The sequence below is a fragment of the Zootoca vivipara genome, chromosome 4, assembly GCF_963506605.1.
Source record: "Zootoca vivipara chromosome 4, rZooViv1.1, whole genome shotgun sequence".
NCBI lineage: Eukaryota > Metazoa > Chordata > Lepidosauria > Squamata > Lacertidae > Zootoca > Zootoca vivipara.
This window is the reverse complement of record NC_083279.1, coordinates 48,893,858-48,921,390: the sequence shown is the minus strand read 5'-3', so window position 1 is coordinate 48,921,390 and position 27,533 is coordinate 48,893,858. Positions and strand designations below refer to the sequence as shown.

The following is a 27,533-nucleotide window of genomic DNA, read 5'->3' as shown; positions in this document are numbered from 1 at the left end:
CAGCACAACCAACGTGAATGCCAGATGCACGACGTTCCATTCGGCCTGCCTCTGTGCGGACTGGTGTTGTGCCTTTGCTGAGCCTTACTTTCTTTTAGTTTCCGGTGGAGATCATGGGGCATCATCATCGGCTGCGAATGACTGGCCTAAGATATTTTGCCACCTTAAGCCGCCTGCGTTGTGTACATTCTGAGAGTTGAGCCCTTTAAGATACTCTGCAAAGTGTTCACAAGTGACGTGATGAGGGAACCACTCTGAAAGTGTGGAGAGCTATACACAACCCAAGAGTCATGCCTCAGGATCCTCAGTAAGGCGATACCTCCCCAGATCAGATCTCCCTGAAAACTGTCACTGTGCAGCCCTCCCACCTCCTTCCCAAAGCTGGGGGAAACACTAACTAAGCTTTGTGGAGGAGGAAGGAGGATTCTAGGATCCTGTGAGAGCCTCACACCTCCTTCCCAAAGCCCAGTGCCTTGCTTACTGGGCTTTGAGATAGCGCCCCTTCGGATCAGTACCCAGTGAGTGTGTACCCCTTGCACAGCCCTAAATCCACCCATGTGAGAAGATGTCTCTGCTGTTCAATTACTGGATCATAGGCTCCTTGGAGGCTCGGGAGAGCTCTGAGCAGCTTTCTGAAAAGCAGTCTTCACAGCTTAAAATCCCACTGCCTAGTAGAAGCCAATAGCTGCAGAAAAGGGCACAAAGCAAGATGCAGAGCTTCCATCTTGATGACATAGCCAGGACTATAAAGCTCTGCCAGTTGCCCCAAGACATTGTATTTTTTGCCTCAGCTACAAGACAACTAACCATTGTCCTGAACCAGTGCCTTGGTCTTTATTCAAGGTCCTGATTTGGCCTGGCCTTACTTGCCATCTTCTCCAGAATCTCACACCTACTGACCTCTACCTTACTTGGGACCCTCACTGTTCTGTGGTGGGATCAGGACAATGGTATTCAAAGCACTCAGTCCTATGCTTTGGGTGCAGTGAAACATTAGAATAATTCCTCAGCATTAGTCTATTTCTCCCTGGGTGATTGGAGGAGAAATGAGAGGAGAGGGGATGTAGCCCCAGCACATTAGACATCTAATAAAATGGAAAAGTGCTAGTTAGTACTTTTTGTAGCACGCAAAAGATTGATGTTCTGTCTGGCTATTTCTGCTCATTTCCAGTATGTCTGTGCTGATGAGAGTACGACAAAGGCATACATTATGCATTCCCATTCATTGCCCTCCCATGAAAGAGACGAGGTAAGTGGCCTTTTCGGTACTCAAGAAAACACTGTATATTTTCCTTAGCATCCACAATCTTTCTAAAGGGGCTCAGTTCATGCATATATAAATGAGCCAAGACCCATCATCTGAATTAAAAGCCAATGCCCCTGCTTTTGACCACTGCACTGAGACGGTAGTTCTAAGCAAATAAAGATGGCTTAAACAAGTGAAAAGAGTGTATCGCTACTTGCACTGCCAGCGGCGGGGGTGTTGGGGGGGGGATGGAAGGAGGAGGGAAGTGAGGGAAAAGAACAAAAAGATTTGGTAAGTCTCCAGTTACTGGGCAACGTGGTATTTCTCCTGGGGACATTCCATTACTAAGATAGACAGCTGGAACAGTTCCACGATGAAACAAGCAATACATGTTGAAAAATCACTGGCACACTGTTCCCATAATGTCAATATGCAATCAGGGAGAGTTCCTCCTCCACCGCAGATGCAGTGGATGTTCTGCAGGGGCAGGTGGACAGGAGAGGACTCCACAATGCTGCCATTTACAATGCAGTGGTGGGGCATGTCCTTGACTCTCCACGCTTTTGCATGCCGTGCAGTATCTAAGCTTGCCAAGTAGGGGAAAGAAACAAGAGACCAGTGCCAAGTCATTTGGGCACCTGAGATGGCAAAAGCTAAGCTATGTCCATCCATCACCCCCAACAGTTACCCATTTCCTGTCTTTTAGGGCTATCCAAAATACATAGGTGACTGCCTTAAAAAATAGGTGAGCTCCACCAAGCTCAAACAGGATTGGGACTGGCAATGATAAGTAAAATGTTACCCCCCCCACTTTCTGGAGTTCTAAATTTGCTTGTACGGGTAATTGTTAATCCTGGTGGCTGTCCCGGTGGCAGCAGAGGGGCAGCTACCTTTCTTCTGATTCTTCCTCACCCTCTTTCTCTCTGTCAATCATAGGGCGCTTCCAGATGGAGCACTCGTAGTCCCAAATTGAATGCACAATGCTTAGGTGGATTTTAGATAATATCTGGTCTGTATTGAGTATCCCATCTGATTTGTTTGCTGAGCATTGAACATTTCTCTTGATAAGCTTGCAGGGTGCTCATACACCTTCCCACCCATTCATTCACCCCGCACTTTTCCACGCATTTCCCCATCACTTTCCAAACCGCAAAATAGTCCCATTCTCTTTTAAAGCCCTTTGATCTGCTTTAATTGCAAATTATAGTTCCTTGAATCCCCCCCCCCCAACAAAACAGTGACAGCCTGGAAGCACTCTCAGTCTTTCCCTCTTATCCCCTGGTAAATGCTGGTCAAACTACTGTGCCTCTGTGTTGCAGGTACGGTAGCAGGAATGAATTGCGGAAGGAGAAAGGAAGAGAGAGAAGGGGGAGAAGGGGGAGGAGAGGGAAGGAGAGGGAAGGAGAGGAGAGACCACATACTGTATGAGCTCACCACATCCCTGCTGCTGTCATCACTGCAGCAGCTCACAGGGAAAGGTGGAGACATTGTAATTTTAGACTTAATCCAATTACTGAAAGAAGGTGCTTGCTGGTGGCTGCTTTCATTATTGTCCAGAGTTAATTAATGCTAAAGCAGGGCATCTACTTGCATTAGATATGGTAGAAGTTGTGGGCACCAATTAGATGACACAATCCATTATGCATCTTTGACATTCTCCTGCCCAGTATCTGCTATGGGGAAGGCATTTGGCAAGAACCAATGTGGTTTCTCCTGATAACTTTGCACGAGCCATTCACTGCTGGAAGGTTACTTAGCCTGAGCTTCTATAGCTCCCTCAGGTTTCTTGCAATGGTGCGCACTCACTGCTCAGAGCAAAGCCAACAGGAGCACATAGTCTTGGGGCAGATGCAGAGTTACAGTTGAACTTCTTGGTAACAGTCAGGGATGATGGGGGCTGTAGTTCAACAACATCTGGAGGCCCCCATCCAAATTAGAACTCACTCTGCCGCAATTTCCCCATCACTTTTTAGAGTGTATATGATGATATAGTTTGCAGGTGGTAGAATAACAGAACCATAGAATTGTAGAGTTGGAAGAGATCCCAAGAGTCATTTAGCCCAACTCCAGTCTGCAATGTAGGAATCTCAACTAAAGCATCCATATAGAAGGTAACATATAATTAAAAAGTTAATTTCGTGATAATGATTAAGGTTGGAAGGTGTAGAAGTTTCAGAACTTCACATTTCAGACTTGATTTCTGTACTAAAGAAATTTCTAGCATCCAAATTCTATTTCTGAATATATGTAGACTCTTGTGGAAAATATGTATGTAAACTTGAATTGAGATCAAGGATTCTCATCTCCTTGTCCTCATGTAACCAACATGTTAATTCTAATTAACACACAACAGGGTTACTGCCAATGAGCAAGTTGTCCTGCCAGGCTTAGTCTAGAACACTTCCCCTCACCTTGGAAGGAACTAGGTAATTAAGCCTACTGTTCAGCCCCAGTCCACCTGAGGAGCTCAGCATCTGAAGAGATTTCAGCTGGTTGCCCCAGCTCAACCGCATGGCTTTCACCAGCCAGTCCTGCGTGGTTATACCAATTATTTAGTAACTTTTACCACATTGTAACTAAGGTAAGTTTTATTGCCTGTGCAGATGTATGGAAAAGCACATTAACCAGACCTCTGAAGATTTTGTAAGTAAACCAGATTTTAACTCTCTCCATATATATATATATATATATATATATATATATATATATGTGTGTGTGTGTGTGTGTGTGTGTGTGTGTGTGTGTGTGGCAGCAACAGTTCACTATTATAGTTTCAAATTCTGCTTGTAGTCTATGGAACTGTTGCTTAAATTTGGAGATTATGGATCAAGTGTTAGGCCTGTAAGTATTAATACCAAGGTGTTGTATGGCATAGATCCTCATCTACCTTCCCTTCCACATACAGGCACATTCCAAGTCAACTGAGTTCTACAGTTCTAAAGAATATTTAGATATCCATATTCCTCACCTGATGACTAAAGTTTCAGATAATTGTCTGCATGTGTGAACATGCCAATTTGGATCACACAGCATAGATAGGCAGATGAAGACCTTGTTTCAACAGGCTTTTAAGAACTGGCTGCTTTTAATGAAAGGATTGGTGCTGTGCTGTTTTTATGGTAATTATCTGTATGTTTTAAACATGTTTTATATATGCATATAGTGTTAATTCTATCCACGTTTAATTGCTCTTTTATGTTTTTAGTGATTCTTGTTTTTTATTTGAAAAAGTGGGGGGGATAAGTAAATATATAATAATATTGATAGATAGATCTTGGGGTCTCACAACATCACCTCATACACTATGCATGCCACTGAAGTCAGTTTACATGTCTCTGCTTTGAGACATCAAGCAATGTGCACATGGGAAACTTCAGTTTGAGAGATCCTTGGTTGTGGGAAGTGACAAACAAATAAATTAAGTAATCTTAGTGAGTTGGTTCTGGTTTCTCCCAGCAGAGAGCTTCAGCTATGGTTTCATCACTTGGAAATTCTCATTATAGAAAAGTTATTACTTGTAGAATGGGGAGAAAACAAGCTGAACTGTTAAGGGACTTAGTTTAATGGCAGCATGAAGGCTCCCTGGAAATATTTCCAGGAAGTCCCTTAGCTGAGTAATTTGGATTTACACAATTTTCCCTAACAACCCAACCTTGGCTCATTTCCTTTCGGTTGTTATTTCCTGGCTCTCCTGACTAACACGTCTTCAAGACCAAAGAATCTGTGGATCCTCTAAGGTGTAATTAATGCTGTCTGTTTTGGGTTCCAATGTATTTATTTTTAGATAGGTTGGATCTTTTGAATATCAGCTTCAAAAGTTTGCCTTTGCTTGCTTACCTCACATACTTTCCTTGGGAATCATTATCATATCTTGCTGCCTCTGGGGGAAATCCTTTAGACATGAGATGAACCAAAATAAATGAAATGTTCAATGTTTTGTTGTGTTCCAAAGGAAAGCAGTTCCCCACCACATATATGACCCCTAAAGTACTCTTAGATAGTTTTTGTAATTCACACACATGGCATTATAATTATAATATAAAGAGCTTACCTGTACAGTGATGCAATGTCTGGGGAACAATGTCCTATTCATTGTCTTCAGATGATTTTTTTTAAAAAATAAGGGTCTCATAAAACCTGCAGCTTGTTACTCTGTTTTCATCCAAGATAGAACAGAGGTTTTATGAACGAGATCCAAATTTGCAGTACCCCATTAGCTAGCTTCCAACATAGAGCAGCCCACTAGCTACACAGTGTTCTTTCACTATGCTCACTACATATCCAGCAAATTGTGACTGAATGGATCTTCAGCAAATGCCTAATAATCTTGATAGCTAAGGCCCTATGAAATGCTAATTTTTCTACTACTTTAAATGACTTCGGCAAGCTTTTGCTCACACCATTTGGCAAACATAAAGTGCCAGACAAACTGAAATGCATCCTGTTGTCTGCTTCTTCTTTTTTTTAAGTTTGTTCTTTATTCCAAGGCATCTAAATTAGGAGAATGCAACAGTCATCAACACAAATGTTTCCCGTTGAGAGACATCTGCATACCATACACCAGTTGAATTCACATAATGCAATATCTACTTTCCAAAACATTCATGCTTTAAGAGCTGGATGGGAATTGCTGTTTAAAAAAGAAAAGGCATGTGTATTTCAAATTAGCCCTCTTATGTGGGCAAAGAGTGGATGGCATTTAATTGTATTCAAGAGAACAAAAGAAGAGCCTGCTGGATCAGATCGATGGCCCATCTAGTCTAGCATCCTGTTCTCACAGTGGCCACCTAGGTGCTAGTGGGAAAACCACAAGCAGGACCTGAGCATGAGAGCACTGTGTACTCCTGTAGCTCCCAGAAACTGGTACCCAGATGGCTGATGCCTCCAACTGTGGCAGCAGAGCATAGCCATCATGGCTGGTAGCCACTGGAGACCTTCTGCTCCATGAATATGTCCATCCTCTGCCATCTAAATTGGTGGCTATCACTGCCTCCTTAGTTCCATATTTTATGTATGCACTGCAGCTGTATTTAACGATGCATTCCATAGTGTCCCTCTGCTAACTAGTCCAAAGGACCCTCCAACCCACTGGAGCAGTTTGAAGTGAGACACAGGTGACTGCAGCGAGAAAGTGAAATCAGCAGCAACCGCCTTTCCGCTTTCCTCAAACATCATCGGACAGGTGCTGCCTTTTTCTGGATCAACCCTCCTCATTTCAAGGGCATTTCCTTTCACAATATGTTTTTCAGCTCTTAACTTGCTATACACCAAAAAAAAGTTTATGGGAATATTGAATATTTGAACAGAGGCGGCTGATGCAGTGATGTGTATAGATTGCTTTTGTTCTTTGTATCTTGTAGGCTTAAAAAAAAAGAACGGTTGATTTTTACCATTAATGTTATTTTATATTTTTTATTATTTTAGTGGAGTAATGGTGAACCACCTTGGAAATGCTTTTACATCAAAATGTGGAGTAGAAACCCATACAATAAATACATAACAAAATAAAGCTATTACGGGAAACTTTAAGAGGTGCGAATCATTATTCAATGATGCTAGTGTTCACCCTGTGAACAGATACTAGTCCTGTTCAGATCATAGTTTGGCTTCCTCGGGTTGTGTTTAGGGCTCCCTCTCCTCCTCCATATCTAAGCAAATTGGAATGGAAAATAGATAAGACGTGATTCTGAGATCAGAATGAGGACCTGAGCAGGGCTCCCACACACTTAAATCGAAGCCTGCTCCAAAACCCTTTCAGCAACCTTGCTTTCCTTTTTGCACATCTTATCCCACCTTTCCTAGAAAGAACTCAAGGCAGAATCCACGGTGCTTCCCTCCCACTCCCCAGCTGCCATTTTATCCTCAGTGCCAGACTGCTTGGCTTTAGCAAGCCCATATGGCACAGATACTGTGTAGTTAGTATCCTGTCACTGCTTGTACAGATGGAGCTATTGTGTCAAAACTCCCCAGCATGGACTGCCCAATGGCTTCAGTACTGTAGTTTGTAATAAAGCAGGATCCTAGGGCTGGGGGGTCCCCAACAGGGTGCTTGAGGGCATCAGTGTGCCCCTAACCCCCATGGTGCCTGCAAAAGTCTTAGTAAATAGCCCCTTTAAAAAACCCCACACTATGCAAGAGAATGTTTGCCCTTCCTGCTCAGTTCCTATTTGCACTGGCTTAGCCTCTCCCACAAGTGAACACGCTGCCTTAAACATGCCCTGCATTTCCTTGCATGGCAATCCCCACCCCAAATCTGGTCCAAACAAAGAGCTTGTCTCTGTGAGCAAGTTTAGTGGCAACTCTAGTCCTCATTGATGGGAAAGCGCGCTTGCACTACTTTGTGGTCCTGTCTCTTATCCTGATCTCTCAGATGTGGCAGCCATTTTGTGATGTGTCATCCCCTATGACAACCATTTTGTGACAGGTACCCACAGCATATTCTCAAAATTCCAGTTATGCTCACTGGCCCCCAAAGGTTGGTGACCCGCTTTCCTAGGCAAATGCGGATTTAGGGGAGCACGACTGGTGTGGTCACACCAGGTGGGAACTTCTGGGGTGCTGTGGGGTGTGTGTATTCAACTTGGACATACAACAGAAGGGGAGAGGCACCAGATTTTGGCATCACACAGGGCACCACAGAAATTTGAGACACCAAGGTCTGCCACTTTCCTAGGAGGCCTGGAAACAGAAAATTCAACTAAAACAACAGACACTAGTACTGCCTATGAAACTGGGTATCTCCCTACCATACCACCACCCTCCACATTATTATTTCATACTTCACATGCTATGTCCCATTTTGTTGTCCAGATCAATTGGTGAAAATTATTCCTCGGAGGCTTCCTTTGGATTAACTGCCTTTAAAATTCTGCATATCCTCGCCTCATTGTAACCCTTTCCCCATATCATAGCTGGAATTTATGTATGTTCACGGAACAAAAAAATGATTTTGTTTGCTATTAGTGAAAGCCCAATTACCTTTCATATTCCTTTAAATTAACCAGCACACTGTATGCTTTTAATTCTCTCCATGCACTGCTGTCTTTGGAACAAGTTGTCCTCCCTAAAGATGGGGAGAGGACTGTCAAGAAGGAATTGTCAAGGAATAAGCTTCTAGCAGCAAGAATATAATTAATAATCTGGAAAAGGGAAGCAATCTCCCCAACACACTTTGTTGTATTTTCTATGCAGTGGTCTCTTCCTAAGAGACTACTGAGAGATTCAGGAATAAACAGTTAAGGGTAATGGTTTAATTTCCTGAAATGGGAATGCTTGCTTATGTTGAATTGCTGTGTATTTTTAGCATGGGGTTACTTGGCAGTAGCTCTCTCATGTGATTGGGTGACTCTGAGTCACATGAGCAAGGCATTCCATTCTGTTGTGACTGTTATTCAAGTACTGGTAATTGTCATTTTAAACTGCTTTCTGCTTCTCTCTCTCTGTGAGGGAGAATGGCTGCTGAGTAGGGTTTTTTTGGATACTGCTGAGGACAGTGTGTGTCAGTGTGATCTGTCTGAAGGGAAACAGACAGAGGAAGATCCCTAAATGACAATAGGGAGAAACCTGTGCAGGAGCTCTCCATAAGGAACAATGTGAATAAGCATGAGATTGCAAATATATTCTACTCAGTCATATGTTTATGGCAGTAAAGTTTATATACAGTATAGAGCAGGGGTCCCCCAAACTAAGGTCCGGGGGTCGGATGCGGCCCAATCACCTTCTAAATCCGGCCCGTGGATGGTTCGGGAACCAGCATGTTTTTACATTAGTAGACTGTGTCCTTTTATTTAAAATGCATCTCTGGGTTATTTGTGGGGGCTGCCTGGTGTTTTTACATGAGTAGAATGTGTTCTTTTATTTAAAATGCATCTCTGGGTTATATGTGGGACATAGGAATTCATTCATTTTTTTTTCAAAACATAGTCCTGTCCCCCCACAAGGTCTGAGGGACACTGGACCGGCCCCCTGCTGAAAAAGAAAAGAAAAGAAAAAGAAAAAGTTTGCTGACCCCTGGTATAGAGAGTCTGAAAATTGCACACAACATGAACTACTCCCATCACAATCCAAGTTGGGACTGCAAAGATGTGTGAGTCAGCTTTTGCCCATGTACCCCAAGTTGCTGTGCCAAAATCAGTCCGCCAATTTCTTAAATGTTTTCTTCACCTGAAAAAGAGGCTTCTTTTCTTCCGCTTCTTTCATAGGGTGCTTTAGAATTTCTGTATGCTTCTTGTGGGTGCAGAACTGAACTTAATTTATCATTTCAGTGGTAGTGTGTACAGCATGTGGTTTTTGTTTTTGTTTTGCTTTCCATTTGTCATGAACGGGTAGGGCAATGGGGAGAAGGAAGAGCACCCTGGCAAGAGGTGTAGCTGTGACTGAGACACACCTGGGCAAGCTGGGAATGGAGAAGTAGAGGTTGAGCACAGAAAGTACTCATGGGGAGGCAGAAGATGGCAAGGGGATGGGGGTCGAGTTCACAGGAACCAGAGCAGCAGGACCCCTCACCAGAGCCAGAGGGGCCCCTTTTGCCTACAAACACAGTGGCTCTGGGGCGTAAGGAGCAGCAGGAGGTGTGCTCTAGGAGGCTGAGGCAGGTAAGGGCCCAAAGCCCAGCTCCCTAGATGCCCAGGTGTGGCTCCTTAGCTTTGGGAAGAGGTGTGTGATTCCTCAGCTGGAGTAGACTCAGAACAGGTGAGGGTCACATGCTTCATCAAGCCCAGGTGCTGCAATCAAGACTCAAGGGATGAAAGGGAAGCAAAGCTGAGGTGCTGTGTCTGTTCAACTTCCCGGCTTGGCTGTCCTAGGAGTTCCACAGGACTGTGTTTTTTGGGACTGAACTGACCATGGATTGGCTGCAGAGGTGGAAACCTGCCTGCCTGTTGGCCTTTGTCTTCCTGTATTGAACCTGGACCATGTTTCCTGACCTGTTGGGACTGCCAGACTACCCACTAGCATTTGACCCTGGGACTGTATACTAACCGGAAACTGCATCTTCCCAAGAGAAGGTAGGCCCAATGCCCTGGCTCGCTGTCCTTCCTCCGTCCAAGCCCTCTGCTCAACAGCCGTTGAGTAGAAGCATCGATTTTGTGGGGTGTGGGTGCTGCTTTGTAAGGAAAGCGACTTGCAAAGCAGCACTATGCTGGATTGAATCCTCCCTGTAGTGGGTTGAATGATATGTATTGACCAGAACACATTTTGGTGTTAACGAAACAGTTCCATCAGTTCCCACGATGCTTGAGTGCCTGATTGTGGCAGTGGAAGAGTTCAGGAGGGGTCTCCACTGCTAGTGATCTGTGCCAAGGGTAAGATCCCCTCTCCAGGCTGAGGATCACATTTCCTCATGGGCTTCATTCCAGTAGTAGGTGGGGCCAGAGACAAAAAGTGGGCTGTGCAACACATGTGATCCTTACTTTGGTACAGTGTGCTGCACTTCAGCCATGTAACTTGGCACAATCCTCTTCATTCTCCAACCAGACAAGCAAGGGGCATTATCACAGTGGAAGGGCAAATTTCAGCCAGGCAAAAGCACTGAGGAGAGCAGGGAGCAGGGACAAAAAGGGGTGTGGACTGGGGAGGAGCCACAGTCTGAGGAGAATCGCGAGGGTCAGAGAGAGGACTGGGAGACTGCATTTGACCCTCACCCCGAAGGTCTCCACTCCTGGCCTAGTGAGACATTTATCTAAGTCTGATAGGTTGCAATATGAATTTACCTAGCTCATGGCTTGCAAGGGATTTCAAGATAAGCTGCTCTAACCTTGAAAATCCCCTTCTACCCACAATTTCGGCCATTTCCAGACAGTCTGTTTAATGAGCATTTAGCCTGATTTGTTTGTGGTGAGATGCTGCATAAACATTGTCCTACATGTCTCAGTGCATTTTTCCATCACAAAAAGACACATCTTTTGGGAGAAGTGGATTTGTTTCACAAGAGCTCCAAATTGCCTTGCTGTGCAGCCTGAATTTGTCAGGGTGGGATTTAATCCCATCCCCAAATAGTGGCAGTCTGAAAGCTTCCTTATATTGACAGCCTTAGGAGTTTATGTGCCTATTTTGTGTCTGCATGGTCTGTTGTTGGGATGGTGCTGATTGGTGCAGACTGTTATTTATTGCTGAAATGGACTTGAGCTTGACTGGCATGGGCTTCTTGCATACAAGCCCAAACTGGGTTAGGCATAATGTAATTCAATCAAATCTAGCCGATGGGGAGAAGCATTTCTCTTGAACCTGTTGGTAGCAAGGAAAAGATAGGCATATGAATGGTTTGGGGCAAGTACCCTTTGGTGAGAGAACCCTAGCAGAGATTTAAAATCTCAAAACATGCAGCAAAGTGTGGAAATATAGGCTGTTAGACCGTCTCCTCTTACCTCAGCATAGAAAAAGACCACATGTTTGATAAGTTAATGGTTTAGTTAAAAACTTTCCAAAGGTCAGATTCATATGCTTTGCCATACAGCATTCAGAAAACGTTGCACAGTAAAATGGCTTAGTTACAGTGATGAAAATTCCTTAATTGTTGGTGTAGGGACACAAGAATGGCTTCTCAGAGTCATGCGGCTAAGCTGCAGCAACCAGCTTGGCCTCTTCACAAGCTGAGCTTCTCAGGTAGACTGACACACAACAATAGGCTTGATTAGCCTCCTCCCCAAGTGAGGGGAAGTGATCTAGCTAAGCCTGGCAGGACAGAATGCTCCATGGCATTAACCTTTCATGCATTAATTACACTGAAGCATGTTGGTTATATGGTTATCCCACAGAACAACCATAGAATCATAGAACTTTAGAGTTGGAAGGGACCCTGTGGTCATCTAGTCCAACCTCCTGTAAATGAAGGAATCTTTTGCTCAATGTGGGGGCTCAAACCCACAACCCTGAGATTGAGTCTCATGCTCTGCTGATTGCGCTATACCAGTCATCCAAAATAGGTCTACCTAGTGCCGTCATTAACATCCTTTCACTGCCAGGTAGACAATCCAAATACTGTACAGGATTGTCTTGTATTTCAGTGTAAAATTCTACATCCTGTATTGATATAGTGTGATGTTGGATACTTCCAGTACAGTTTGGGAGTAGATTGATGCAGCAGCAACTTTTTTTAGAGACTCCCTGGTTTTTGAAAAGAAATGTAAGCAAGTAAACAACAACAACAACACCACATTATTTGAAGCAAATCAATTTGTAATTACTAGATTAATTAAAAGAGGCCCCTGTCAAAAAAAAAACACCCCTCAGCATGATTAAATGAAACAATTCATTATCCTCTTCTGATTAAAATTAAATTAATTAAAACAATTCCATTTACTTTAATTGCCCTGCAGAAGTAATTTTGCAATTCAGAACTGTTTTTTCCTAGAATCATACAGTTGGAAGAGACCACAAGGGCCATCCAGTCCAACCCTCTGCCAAGCAGGAAACACCATCAAAGCATTCTTGTCACATGGCTGTCAAGCCTCTGCTTAAAGACCTCCAAAGAAGGAAACTCCACCACACTTCTTGGCAGCAAATTCCCCTGCCGAACAGCTCTTACTGTCAGGAAGTTCTTCCTAATGTTTAGGTGGAAGCTTCTTTCTTGTAGTTTGAATCCATTGCTCCGTGTCCGCTTCTCTGGAGCAGCAGAAAACAACCTTTCACCCTCCTCTATATGTATGACATCCTTTTATATATTTGAACATGGCTATCATATCACCCCTTAACCTTCTCTTCTCCAGGCTAAACATACCCAGCTCCCTAAGCCGTTCCTCATAAGGCATCATTTCCAGGCCTTTGACCATTTTGGTTGCCCTCCTCTGGACACGTTCCAGCTTGTCAGTATCCTTCTTGAACTGTGGTGCCCAGAACTGGACACAGTACTCCAGGTGAGGTCTGACCAGAGCAGAATACAGTGGTACTATTACTTCCCTCGATCTAGACGCTATACTCCTATTGATGCAATTTGTTTTTTATTAATGGGGGGGGGGCGCCAGAAGGCGATCTCGCCTAGGGCACAAAAAACCATAGCACCGGCCCTGCTCAGAGATCATCCACCCACCCAGATGTCTACTCTCAGTGTGTAGATTTCAAGGGGTCAGGTCCAGCATTGTGGCCTTGCTTTCTATCTGTCATGTGAAGCCCCTTCATTTATATAATGTGTGAAGGGGGATAGCAAGGCAATGTCATTCGTTTCTTAATTGTCATTTCTGATAACCTAAAAAGCAGGTGTGGGGAACCTTTGCCCTCCAGATGTTGCTGAACTACAATTCTCATTTTCCCTGGGCACTGGCCATGCTTGCTGGGGCTGATGGGAGTTGTAGTTCAGCAACATCTGGCTGGCCAAATGTTCCCCACACCTGGACAAACGGCTCTTGCTTTTCATCCAATCCAAAAGTACATCCAGAACACGCAGGACATCCCAGAGGTTTGCTGCCATGGCAACAACATTACTTTCAGCACTTCAAAAAGGTTTAATATTGGCTATTAAAGCTAGCATACTTTTTGTCCTTAAACTGAACCTTACAGCAGTCAATAAAATGTGACAAGGTCCTTTGGAGCTTGGGTACGTGAAATGTCAGTCCCATCTGATGCTGAACAGCCTCTTTTTTGAAAATTCATGACAGGAAAACCTGGTTCACTTTCCTCTGCCCTTATAAAGCAGGGAAAAATCCACACACCCAGGGGCTACGCTTTTCAGGGCTAACCAACCCCTCTCTGGGCTTGTATTCAGAAGTCCCGCTGCTTGAGGCAAACAAAGACTCGTAATTCCACCTGTCATGTAAGGAAGGCAAAAGCACAAGAGGAGATTTCATCAAATGCATCTCACAGGAAAAGCTGGTGCTGGTCAGGCCTTCAAACTAATGTTGGTGAGCCAAGCGCAATGATTAAAACTAGGGAAGGGGAGCCTCAGTCCAGGGGTTGATTATATTCCTCCAGGTCTCCACCTGGTCCCCAGGACCCTCCCCAGGCTACACTTTCTCCTCCTACACCAGCCATGCTTTGTACTCTCCTTGAAGATACTATCTTGTGATAGACACGTAAATAGGGAATCTTTGGGTCTCTCCTCCCCACTCCTTATGCAGGTGATTTGTTCTATTTTCAAGGAGGAGAGAAGCAGTGTGTGTCAACCACAAGACAAACACAGAGAAGGTTGATTGGGGTCGAATTCAGCTTTCAGCAGCAATTTTGAGCAGGCACATGAATTCCTTAAAGGTCTCCAAGGTACCGTAGCAAAGATAAAGCAAGGGACATGAAGTGAACAGCTAATTGGATTGCGCTTTGCCTCTGATTTATAAACTTCACCCAGCATTCCCCAACGTGGTGCCCTCTGGATGTGTTGGACTATGACTCTCATCAGCATGGGTCCAGGTGGGAGTTGTGTTCCATAACACCTGGCATAAACTAAAAATAGAAATAAAAATGCAAATTACTGCAAAGTTTGCATGAAAACTTTGAAATGTGCGCATCTTTTTTAAACCTCCTTTCATATTATAGATATTTTAGGGAGGGTTATCTGAAAGCTGTCTAGCTCTTTCATATGATTTGTCCTTGAACGGTTGGATTCAAAGGAAAGAAAGCTTCACAGAATGGGATACATATTTTAAAACACAGCCTATTTGGATTTTGCCTTGCCATATAACTGATAATCCCTTGTTCTGTGTATGCAGCCCAAGGCAGGCTCATTGGTTTTGTCAAACGTCTGGCATACGAGGTTGGCAGAATTCTCTCATCTTGGATTACAAATTGTCCAGGCTTGGATAAAAGGCCTTGTCGCATTTGCCCCACTGAAACAAATAGTATATTGGTGATATAGTAGACTTGAGGGTCACAGTTGAGAGAGGGTGCTTCTCAGTTGCTAGCTTTATGACACTGAAAGTAATACCCATAGATACTGAAAGAGCTAAAAGGAAATGCCAAAATCCAGAAATGGAAGTTGAAATCTGACCTGACTATGGACCATTATTGCATAAAGGTAAAGGGACCCCTGACCGTCAGGTCCAGTCGCAGACTACTCTGGGGTTGTCTCAGATTCTCGCTTTTACTGGCTGAGGGAGCCGGTGTACAGCTCCTGGGTCATGTGGCCAGCATGACTAAGCCGCTTCTGGCGAAACCAGAGCAGTGCATGGAAACAGTTTACCTTCCCGCTGGAGCGGTACCTATTTATCTACTTGCACTTGACGTGCTTTCAAACTGCTAAGTTAGCAGGAGCAGGGACAAGCAACAGGAGCTCACCCCATTGAGGGGATTCGAACCGCCGACCTTCTGCTCGGCAAGCCCTAGGCTCTTGGTTTAGACCTGGATCAATTCACACTGGGAAACATCTAAAAGAGTTGCTGTGGCATAGGTGCCAACTCTTAGAGGATCAGGTACTTTTGACCATCCCAATAAAATATTTGAGAGGACTGCCCCCCCCCCAAGTTGATGGGCATTGCTGCCTTTCTTTTCTACATTTGGACTTCAGTTCTCAACAAGCCCTGTAAGTGAACTTGTAAAAGGGTCGCAGGATGGCAAGAGAGCTGGCATTTGGCAACACCCCTCCCCCCATGTTGTTTCTTGCAGCACTTGTGATTGGAACTAAAACACACATAGCCTACTTCCAACAGCAAGAGAAGCTCCCATTGCCAGTCCCAATTGCAGGCTCCTCTCCATTAAATCCCTCCTAAACTTGCAATAAAAGCCAGGGGAGGAGAGAGAGGGATGAGGGACATTGTCCAGAGCTTCGCCATTTACTTTAAAGTTTCTTTTCTGCCACCCTCCCTGTCATATCACCATCCTTGTCTGGTCCCCACCCAATATTTTCAAGGTGGGGCCTCTGCACTGTGACACAGTGGTTGGTGTTATACTGGAGCCAGTGGGACTCAGTTTGAACTTCCCCCTCAGCCGTGAGGTTCACTGAGTTGATGCTGGACCAGTCACTAGCTCTCAGTCCAACCTACTTCACACGGCTGTGGTGAGGATAAAACGTTTGTGTGTGGTGGTGGAGAGAACCATTTATGATGCTTTGAGCCCCTTGGAGGAAAGGTGGGCTTTACATGCAAATAATAAGTGTCTTTTGAAATTCTTTATTTCTAATATGGCCATGAAAAGCATTTAATTTAAAAGCCATTTAAATATGCTTCATTTCTTTCTCTCAGTCTAAATGCTACATGAATTTGGGGATCAATTCTGTGGGGACAAGGAAAGCATGAAACTTTTACTACTTCAAAGGCCACTTTGCCCCCCCCCCAAGAGCCTTGAGAACAATACAGCAGGATGTTAAATGGTTTCTAAGCAGCAAGAGTCTTGTCACGTTTCTTGGGATAGCATCAGCCTTACGCAAGCATTGCCCTGGCTCCCAGGCTTTCCGCATTGCTCTTCCTATCAATACCAGAAAGATTTTGCCTTCAGGAGTGATTTACTTTGAGTTGTTTACCAGCAAATGAGCGCTTAATGAACAGACCACTCCAGCCACTTTGGAATAGTCCATAAAAACACCTGCTGTTTAACTATTCTTTAGTCGGGGAATGAATGTACAGCTGGCGTCTTTGTTTTATTAGCATCAGATTGTTCAGCAGCAGCAGAAACAAAATGCAGCAGCTTCTCGGTGTTTATTACAATGCTTAGCAAGTGTCTTCTACCTCTCAGCCTCATTAAACTCTCATGTTCTTTGAAGGCCTCAAGGGTACCATGAGGGAACTTCTTTTGGACACAGGGAGGATCAAACTAAATCTGATTTTTTAAAAACCATTTAGCTTGGCACTACCTAGTTGTTGTAGCTAAAACAATAGCCAGGGTGGGAGGCCTTGAGCTCTACTGGGTTGGTGTCAATGGGAGTTCATCTTCCATTGCTAATAGAAGGTGTGTGGCTCGTGTGGGATTCCAGTTGAAATCATGGCAAAGGTAAAGGGATAAAGTTCTCCACCTCCATGCCTTGGTACCAATATAGTGTAGAGATAACCTATGCCAGCTTTCCCTCTCTTTTTAAATTATGCCATGCAAAACTGCACAAGAAAAATCATGCCTCATTTGGTCTTGGGAGCCCACATTTGCAGTGCCTGAAGTTGAACTTAATAGGCTGTCCCTCACAAATGTACCTGGTTGAGGAAGCACTGACCCATTTTCAACTGGACTTGAAGGAGTCTTGGTCTTGATTTGATTTGGGTTTGTGTTGATGAAAATGGAGAGAGGGCAGGAATAAATCAGGGGTGGGGAACCACCAACCCACCCTAACTAGGCCTGGCACAGGACCCAATTCAGCTTGTGAGGAGGCTTTTCCTAACCTGCCCCACCTGCCCCACATTTGATGCTATAAGTGATATCAGGTGTGGGGCAGGTAGAGACGTAGGTACCAACAAACAGTTAGGAGCCTTAACATGTGCTCTTGATTGTTCCTTAGCAAGGGGATGCAAGCCCATTTGGATGGGCTGCACTTTTAAGTTTCTAATGAAGAACACCATAGCACAGCCCTGCCCTAAGTGGGCTTGCTCGTGCCACTGATGAGTTGATGGGCAGCGACAGCAAGTCTGCTGGGGTCAGCTTGGATCTTCCTTTGCAGTATGGCATGGACTCGAGCCACGCTACTCGGGAAAAATGAGTCACCCAGTGTTAGGTGATTTCAGGTGACTGAGAGATAAACAGCCCTAGTCACCTGTCAAAAGTGGCCCACCAGGGAAGGGGGAACCATGGATCTCACCTGCTGACAGGAGAAGCACACTGCTTCCACCCACGGAACCCTGGGAACTGTAATACTACAGTTCCTAGAATTCTTTGGGGAAAGTAATATGCTCTAAATGTATGTTGTCTTATGCCATGTCAGCTGGGCTGCAAAGTCTACAAGACCCAAAGGCAGCCCTCACATTTGAAAAGTTTCAAAATCCACATTTGAAACTTTCTCCAAGAAGATGTTATCACAAAGCCTGCAAATCCTTTCCTGCAGCTGAACTCACCAGGTGATCAAGAACTTTGACAAACAAATTGATGTTTGTCTTTGGGGCTCGGCAGGGGCACAGCAGCTGGCAAAATAACGAGGATTGAATGATCAAAACTCATTTCCTAAGGGAACAACTGAGATTCAGATTGGTCCTAATCTAGCCAAGGCTAGAACATGGTTAAACTGCACCAATGAATAGTTGAGGGTCAATTAAATAATTTGGCATCATTGTTTCAATATAGTCATGTAAGTCTACATCAAAATTCGCTTTCTGCTAGCCTCTTAAAAGAAACCAAGCATCCTGAATAAAGCACACAACTCCCACACAAAAATCAATGGTAAGGAGACCTGTATAAAAAGCAAGCGAACAAAGATATCCAATTAAATTTGTTTTTGGTGGTAAATCAGCATCAGCAATGCAGTAAGATTTTTGCCATGATCCCAAACACATCCGCTCATTAGTCAACTGCCACTGATTATGCAACTCTCCCAGAAGCAATCAAATTTAGAACTGGGCCATTTATTTACTTAAGTATAATATTCCGTATAAATAGACATTTAAAGAATGCAAATTAATGCTGTATTAATGCTATAAGAGGGTAATAGAAAACCACCGGTCTTTAAATCATATGGCGCTTGCCAAAGGTCCTGATTTAGCCAATGAGGCTGCTTTCTCCCAAGCCACACCCAACCCACATCTGATGTCAGGTGTGGGGCAGAGAAGCCAAATCTCTAATGAAGCAATTGGAAACCTTAAGGTTCTTGTATGTGGCACCTTTCTAATTTGTCACCAAGTGCAAGCTCCTCTGAAACCATTTCCACACAGGAGCTCCTGATCAGCTCTCCCAAGCAGAGGTGATCCCTGCTGAAAGCAGAGCTGGCCATCAGCACTGAATTTCAGTTCACCACTGAATGCAAGCCCCGCCCTGGGCAGGAATTTTTGCAGCCCTGACTTAGATCCAAGACATGGCTGCAGAGATTCTTCCTGAAAGCCAGGGCTGGAAAGGAAGAATTGATGATGCACTTACAAGGGCACTCCCAACTCTTATTTTGAGGTTTGACATCAGGCGACTGACAGGTGAGCAGCTCCGCTCACCTGTCAAAAATTGTTCATGGCAAGTCGGTCAGATCCAATTCCCCACCTTGCTATAAGAGCCACAGACTTATAGTGAGGATCTCTGTGGAGTGCATCAAAATGTGAATGGCTATGTGAAAATATATTATGGGAGAAAACATTAGGGACTGTAGCTCAGTTGGAAGATCATGCATATGGGCACCCAGGTACAATTCTTGGCATCAGGGGACAATACTCTTGCTGGAGAGGCATTTCTAGTTAGAATAAACCATAGCTGGTAAGATACACACAGAAAGGAGCATGCATCACAGCTGGTCAGACTATTGGCTCATCTAGTCCAGTCTTCACCCTCCTGATGCCCTCCAGCTGTTTTGTTCCATCAGTCCCAGTCAGCACACTCATATTAGTTTTGGTCCAAAACAGCTGGAGAACATCAGATTGATAAAGACTGATATAGCCCATCTATACTGGATCCATACAAGATGTTAAAACCTGAGCTGAAATAGTACAGAGAGCAATACAGCAGCCATATTTAACCCCTAGCCAACCTTGAGCAACACAGCAGGAAATGATTGCTGAATCTCCCCTCCGTGAACTGGTTTGACAAGTAACCGTTAAAATTGCCAAACAGACCTGGAAAAAGCGTATATTCTGTGCAACTGGAGACAGGTCCTTGTCAATCTGGTGCCAATGTTATTTACCATTTCAAAAGAATGGCTCAGACTGGCCAGGAAAAGGCAGTTAGCAGATATTGGAGGCATCCTGACTCACAGGTGACAAGCCATACTCTCAGTTTCTGTTGTAGACCACCTCTTCTTGTGATGCGTCTATTGCAAGGTTATGATGTTTCATGGTGGTCTCGCTGTGAAGGTGGGCAGGCACTTCTGAGTGTTTTAAAGACTGTAAGCTGATTTTTCTCTCTGGGCTCTTCAACTCCTTGTATGGGGCTGGGGAGATTCAGCTTGCAAACACATCATAACCTTGCCTTGCTTTCTTTGTTGTCCCATTGCGTTATCTCTGACCAGAGGCACAAGGGATATCTTTTCCCTTGATAGGGGTGGGGTGGGGAGATGTAAAGGCCAAACCCCATTTTCCCCATAGCAATCCTAAAATACCTAAGCAACATACAGAACGACTTATACCAGGTCGGATTTATGTATTCAGAGACATTTGGATTAAGTATCCTGCACATTTGGATGAGCTTTTCTGTGAGCTTTTCTGACTAAATTATTTTGCCGCGATTGAAGAACTCAGGAAATGCAGAGAAACTGAAGGGGACAAATATCTCCACTGGGCTGAGTGGCTGCCGGAAGGATGACTACTAATCAAAGATATATTTTTGTTTCTTATGTTCTCAAGATAATATTCTTTGAACAATTCTTAAGAAAATGGGATCCCATGATGATGAATGTATATACAATGGAAAGTCGTCTAAAACATCCAAGAAAATGTTACAATTATGATGCATGAAGGGAGCATGAATGTTTCAAATATACCATAGTTTGTATTGAAAGAATGCTCAGTCAGTGGTTATATCAAATTGGCTTGAAGATTCTGCTTAGGTTTTGTTGGTGGTGCTTATAATACAGAAATGTAGAAGATTCTTTGACTTCACTCCTTGGATTTAAAAGCCACCCCCGCACTTAAAACCCAATTAACTACTTATTTGGATAGGGGAGGGTCTTTACTTTGAAGGCTCTCCCATTAGCATGCATTTTTTTTTGCAAACGACTCCATCAGAAAAATAATTATCTTTGGAAACAGTTTCATTTGGAAAGATAATGGAACTTTTAATTTTGCATGTTTAATAGAAAATAGGTTCTTTTTTATTGTGATGGAAATTAGGGATTAGGAACTCGTGGCTCTCCAGATGTTGCTGAACTCCAGCTGCCGTCACGCCTACCCAGTATAGCCAGTGGCCAGGAATGATGGTTTAGCAACACTGGAGGACCATAGGTTCCTCACTCTTGAATCCTCAAAATTGATAATCTGAGACCCCCCATATTTCAAATTTTCCAATAATGTATTTTCCTTCTAGGATGCTAGACAATTAAATAAATAAGGTGTGATCAGTCATTGAGAAGATTCCTGTGTCAACAACAGGTACCAAGAGACATTTAGAATAAACATACTGTTATGAAACCCTTTTTGTGGATACAAAAATTTACCAGGCTGAAATGGCGAAGGGATTTGGGCTATAGAATCCTAGACCTGGGAACATGTGCACATGAATTAGTACATAATTTCCACACGTTGGATCACACTAACAATCTATTTACATGCTTCAGGGCTTTAGCACAATAAAAGAAAATTCATTTAATGTATAATGGTAATTCTTGGACATGCAAAGGATTTTCATACCTGCTGGAGTTTCATATAGTTAAGGAGTTTAGGAAATGAATGATAAAGATTATTAAAACCAACTCTGGTTGTGATTTACCACTGGGCTCTTTGACTGCATTTGATGCCTAACAAGATCAGCAACAGATAATTATTCTGCCTCTCTCTGACCAGTTAAATGGAGTTAAATGGAAATCAAAAATTTGGTTAAGAAATACAAATTACATTGTTGTGAACAAAATCGACTTGTATGGCTAGATACCGTAAAGTAATATAAAAATTAAAAGAAACAGCTTTCAAGAGAAATTGACTTTATTTTTAAATTTTTGGAATATCAGATATGGACAAAATGTACCTTCAAAATTATTGCTTAATGATTAAGGGAATTTAATATTGCATTTTGTAATATGCTTTATTAATTTTCTAAAGATTTCTTTCTCCTTTTAAAGGACAGAATAAAGAAAATGTAAAAGAATAAAGATCACAACCTTTATGGTCTTTTATATGCGTCCTGCCAGATGTTACGTGTTTAATATGGAAAAAATAGCACAGCATATAAAAATGTGCTTGAGGGTTCAAAGATGCAAAAGTTTTAAGTTTCTTTGTTCTCCTCCCTCCCACTTCACTTGAATCCCCCCCAAAGTAAATTGATTTCTAAGAGTTCTCCTTTCCTCACTGAATTATACATGATGATTGGTTTTAGCCATAATGATAAAATATGTTTTACCGCTACAGAAACAAACTTAGGCAAGTCGCATATTCTACCCTTTGAATTGATTTCCACTAACCAAGTTGCTAGTTTAATCTGAACTGTGATTAATGCTAACTACGGTTTAGGAACACAAGCCAGGATGGAAACTATGGTTTGAAGTTGGCTGCTATTCCCAAGCCATACTTGATGCTAATCAGGTAACTTCAGTTACTTGAAAATGGTAGTTATTATGTTCTCCCTATAGGGACGTGGGTGGCGCTGTGGGTTAAACCACAGAGCCTAGGCTTGCCGATCAGAAGGTCGGCGGTTCAAATCCCTGCGATGGGGTGAGCTCCCGTTGCTCAGTCCCAGCTCCTGCCAACCTAGCAGTTCGAAAGCACGTCAAAGTGCAAGTAGATAAATAGGTACCACTCCAAGCGGGAAGGTAAATGGCGTTTCCATGCGCTGCTCTGGTTCGTCAGAAGCGGCTTAGTCATGCTGGCCACATGACCTGGAAGCTGTACACCGGCTCCCTCGGCCAATAAAGCGAGATGAGCACCGCAACCCGAGAGTCGTCCACAACTGGACCTAACGGTCAGGGGTCCCTTTATCTTTACCTTTATGTTCTCCCTATATCTACAGTGGAGGAGAGAGTGCTCATAATGTGAGGTTTAGTGTTGCATGTGAACCAGGACAAGGTGGCATTTTTGTGCTTCATTTTAGGCTTTCAAACAAAGTCATTATGTAGAGCTAACTTCTTTCTGTGGAATGAGGAATACACACATAATCTCAAGACAGCTGGATTTGCCATCTGACCTTGAAAAGTAAAACAGTGTGGTGGGCTTGTTTTTTGTGGGGGGTTTTAATCTGGCAAATATTGGATGCCACAGTGTAAAGGACAGGGAAATGGGTGGATTGGATCCATTTATCAAAAAGTGTCTCTCACATTTAAAAGCAGGCTTAGCAGATCAGAAATGCAAGGCCTGCATTCACATGTGATCACAACTGATCAGGGTTTGCAGGATACAAAAATATGGGAGGAAAATAATGGTGAGGCAGAAATCATATCTGATGAAGGCACATGGCTGCTTAATATATGATCAAGGAGCTAGGAAACAACCCAAAATTCAATACAGAGGCCAATCAACATTTAGGATTTGCTGTGCCTAAGTGAGTTTGAGCTCTTAGAAAAACGGGTACAGCTTCATTGTGGCTGCTGGTAGGGCTGGCCCTATCTTTAGGCAGAGTGAGATCGGTTAACTCAGATGGAAGATGCTGAAGGGAAGAGATTGGTGGTAACATGTTGCAGGAGAGAGCTGTTTGTGCCATGCATGACCCGGCCCTGCCCAGCCCAGTCTAGTTCCCCCTGCTGCTATTAAGTGTAGTGGCTGGCAGATTGAAATGATTCAACTGCAGTCTGATCAGATTCTGTATATGAAAGAAGGGTGTACTATTTTGCCTTTTGCCTCAGGCAGGAAAATGTCTTGGGCCAGCCCCGGCTGCTAGATGGATTCTAGAATCACAGTTGGCTTGGAGAGCTGCATAGTAACTTTGATACCTATTGAAAACATCAATACAGTCCGAAAGATGTGAAAGCCAGAAGATGAATTCAAACACATGTCAGATTGTCAAAACTAGGATCCTTTATTCATTTTAGTTAGGGTTGTCCTTAGATCACTTGGACTAATATCCAAGCATGTTAAGCAAAGTGCTAGGAGTGTGGAGTAAAATTTGCTAATGCTAGAGTGTGCAATGTGTGGTCCTACGAATCAACTTTAGCTGCTGTGGCACAAGGTTTGCATTGCAACCTGCATTGTAGTGCTTGTGTACTAAGCAAGATAACAAAAACCATGTAAACTATGTCACAATGTGGAACAGAAAATGAAACATACATTTGCCCCTTGTTTTCTCTAGGGCTGGCACTCTAGCCTAAGGAAAAGTGCCTTCCTGCCTCCCATAATATAACAATCCATTGGGATTTGAGCAAAAAAACAACCAAAAAACGCACAGGCAACAGTACTTCATAGTATATCAGCACCCAGTGATCTAGTTCTGTGACCATCTCTGTTGTTTCAGGGGAAAGGGAAAATGTCTACAAACTTGAGAAGCAAATGTTGACATCAATAGCATCCATTTCAAAGACATCATACTATGAATATTCATCAGTTCTCATAATTGCATCCATTTAAAATTTGACTTTAAACAGCTTTTCCCCCCTCACAGAAAGTCCCTGAGAGATTTTTTTTTTGCCTCTCCAATGGTTAAAAAAAGCTTCTTCCAGTCAAGTCAGTGTGCGTTATAATTTTACAAATTCTACAAGATCCAGTGATAAATAAATACAGCCTAAGTGGAAACAAGGCAAGGCAATGCAAACACACAGATAAAGGCAGAAGACCCTTTTATTTCGCATAGACAAAATGCAAAGAGTGTCTCATTAAATTAATATAAAAAGAAAATAACTGCCAAAACCAAATTGCTTCCCCCTCCCTTCCCCACTTCACTGACTGACAGCACTCATCCTAATTAACAATAAAAGAAAAGGGAAAAATAACTGATCAAGGACCCATTTTCTAGTTTAAAAAAAATTGTGCAAAACATGACAAAGGGGTTTTTGCTTTTGTCTTAAATAAATATTCCTGCTAAATTCACAAACGGTGGTTTTTTTAAAAAAATTGTTTTCGTTACTTGTGTGTGATGGAACTCCCAGTTTAAAATATTTTATTTAGTCCCCATGCACTTTGTAGAAAATCAGTAAAAACACAAAAGCTTGTGAATATCAGAAAAACTGGACCACCTTTTCTCAAAAAATTCAGGAGGTCCAGTCAGATGAAGCTCACACTCAGACAGAAAAAAAGCAGGAGAGTCTTTGCACTGTCTGTAGGTTGCATTTGTGTCCCAAATATTTTGGCAATCTTCTTCTTTAATTATAAATATTGGAATTCAATAAAAAAGGTAGCTTTGATTGGATTTCTTTTTAAATAACCGTTAAGTATTTACAGCCACTGTCCAGCCATGCTCTCTCTTTGTTATACCAGGGTGTAAGATTTTGCGTAGGGATTGTTTCCTTTCAAGTGGCTCCGGGAGTCCAGAAGGGATTCTTGGGAGCTGCTCATTTTAGCTGCCTGTCCTAGCTCAGCTCCTTCTCGCTGAGGTAATGTTGCTACGGCACCAGGTTGCCATGACTGTACTTCTCTTGTGGATGAAGTCTCCATAGGTATTGGCTCCAAGACTGTTGGGCGCTTCAAGGTCCGGCTTTTCTGAGGTTCCAAGCAGGTCTGTCCTAAACCCGGGTCTCTGCTAGTGCCTGGAACACCTCGGTTTAACAAAAAGTCCATTCTAAGATACGGTGGCAAATGTATGAGGTCACCTGTTCAGGGAAGGAGGGGAGGGGAAAAGAAAAAGAGAGTTTCTTAGTTACTCTCCTGTATACAGAAAGCTTATATCCAATGCAGAAATAAGTATTATTCTCCTATCTAGTCACCCACTGTAAAACATACCCTACCTTGTTCACAGCATCAGTTTTTCAAGAGATTAACACCAATTTAAAGAACTATTGATCCATGAAATATGAGGATAACTTGAAGCTTATTTCAGTACAAAACTAATATGCACTGGGTGGAAAGCAATCAACTTTCAGGCAACTTCTACCATTGTTGATGAGCAGGGCTTATCAGTGTTTCCTGGTCAGAACTAAAGAACTGTATTGTGCAGGGAGCTCCTGATCTGGTGGTGGTTTGTGGAAACCTTACCTGCTAGCTTTCTGCATGGTAAAAGCAGATGTGACAGGAAAGATCATTAGTACAGCTCCAAGCTGTTGTAGTAACACCTCCATTCCTACCTGGTCAGGGGTGGGGTGGGGCCTCTAAGCTCATTTTCTTTCTCTGACTCGCTCTCACAAATACTGCAGCATCAAAACCTGGCCTGTTTGACTCCTGAACTAACATGCCAAACATCACCTTCATAGCAAACAGTTCATGACACTTCCTGGTTTTGCTAAAGACTGCAAAAATGAGGGGAGGCCACAATGTATGGTTCATTATGGGCTTGTTTGGTCAGATGATAATACTACAAGCTTGAGCTGAATATAGGTCAGTTTCTTCCAGCTATCCATATTGAAAACAGTTTTAAAATAGATTGATCCTAGCAGTTCACTAATGTTTCAATGTGGATTCAATATGCTTGTGTCTCAAGAGTTGACTGCCCAAACTTAATCCATGTATAACAGAAATATGCCAGAGGTTTTTCCATACAGCATATTCCTAATAATAGCACAGTTAGTTCCATGAGCTACTTGCAAAGGAGAGACTTGGAGGCTGGTCTGTGCCATAAACAGAGTTCAGTTAGAAACTGTGTTGAGCTAAACTTAATAATACAAAAGTTTAGATCCTCCGGTCTAAACTTAATAATACAAAAAGCTGCACAGTAATTAAAGATAAAGCAGATTCCTTAGTTGGCTTCATATAAGCAACAACTATGCTATTGTTACCAAAAAGACAAATAGTTCCTGTTCTTTTCTTGATTTACGGTCACAGAAAGAGAAAACCATTCAGAAGTTTGGACAGAATCTCTGTTTATTCCTGCAGGCTTTGCTTGGTGCCATATGCTTTTTTGTAGCTAAGTTTCCAACACAGATGTATGGTGCACTATTTTTAGAATAGTGTGCGCTTCTTCTCTGGGGAATAGATTAGCATACTTTAGCATTTACATAAGGCTACCCATTGGAAATAGAATGGTAAGGGCCTGAGGGTCTTACAATTGCCAATTTATATTTATCTAATTCATTTCACCCTAAAATACTTCGGATGCATAAAAATTCATTTGAGCTAAAACAAAAACACAGGAAGCAGCATAGAACAATGGGACTCAGGAAGAAGATCCAGAGGTGAGACCAACATACTGAGGGTAGAACAAACCTTTCCAGACCCCTCTTTTTCTTTAGCAAACTAGGGAACAAAAAGACTTAGGGCCTATCAATATAAAAGACTTAAAGTGGTTTAATATCCTATCCAGCCTTCTCCAGCTTGGTTCCTTCAAGTTGTTTTGGACTATGACTCCCATGAGCACCAGCTACCATGGCAGATGGTCAGGGGTGATGGGATTTCTAGTCCCAAACATGTGGAGAGCACCAGGTTGGGGAAAGTCAACATGCTGCCTCCTACGAGAAGAGCTAGGGAATCTTCTAAAAAAAGTTTTAAAGTATAATTCTCAATATTCTTATTATGAAACTGATATAAATCTAATATGTGTAATTTGCTTTTAGACTTTGCCTAGATGGCATCTTTTCCTACAGCTGATTTTTTGGCAC

At 43.0% G+C, this 27,533-nt stretch overlaps 1 protein-coding gene and 1 long non-coding RNA gene across 3 annotated transcripts in view; one reads left to right on the top strand and one right to left on the bottom strand.

Moving 5' to 3' along the window:
- The first annotated feature begins 4,000 nt into the window (after positions 1–4,000).
- The window catches only part of LOC132591995 (uncharacterized), a 68,421-nt gene continuing 44,888 nt past the window's right edge, over positions 4,001–27,533 (top strand). The window contains exons 1-3 of one of the 2 annotated variants that reach the window (XR_009557476.1): positions 4,001–4,365; positions 6,314–6,428; positions 9,170–9,332. This is a non-coding gene — a long non-coding RNA (uncharacterized LOC132591995). Of the gene's footprint in view, positions 4,366–6,313; positions 6,429–9,169; positions 9,333–10,089; positions 10,252–27,533 lie in introns of those variants that run through there. The other variant, XR_009557477.1, reaches the window with a different exon arrangement.
- The window catches only part of DSCAM (DS cell adhesion molecule), a 333,629-nt gene continuing 329,886 nt past the window's right edge, over positions 23,791–27,533 (bottom strand). The window contains exon 33 of the mRNA XM_035116259.2: positions 23,791–25,595. Within this exon, the coding sequence (XP_034972150.1) occupies positions 25,255–25,595 (341 nt within the window). The 3' untranslated portion in view covers positions 23,791–25,254. The remainder of the gene's footprint in view (positions 25,596–27,533) is intronic.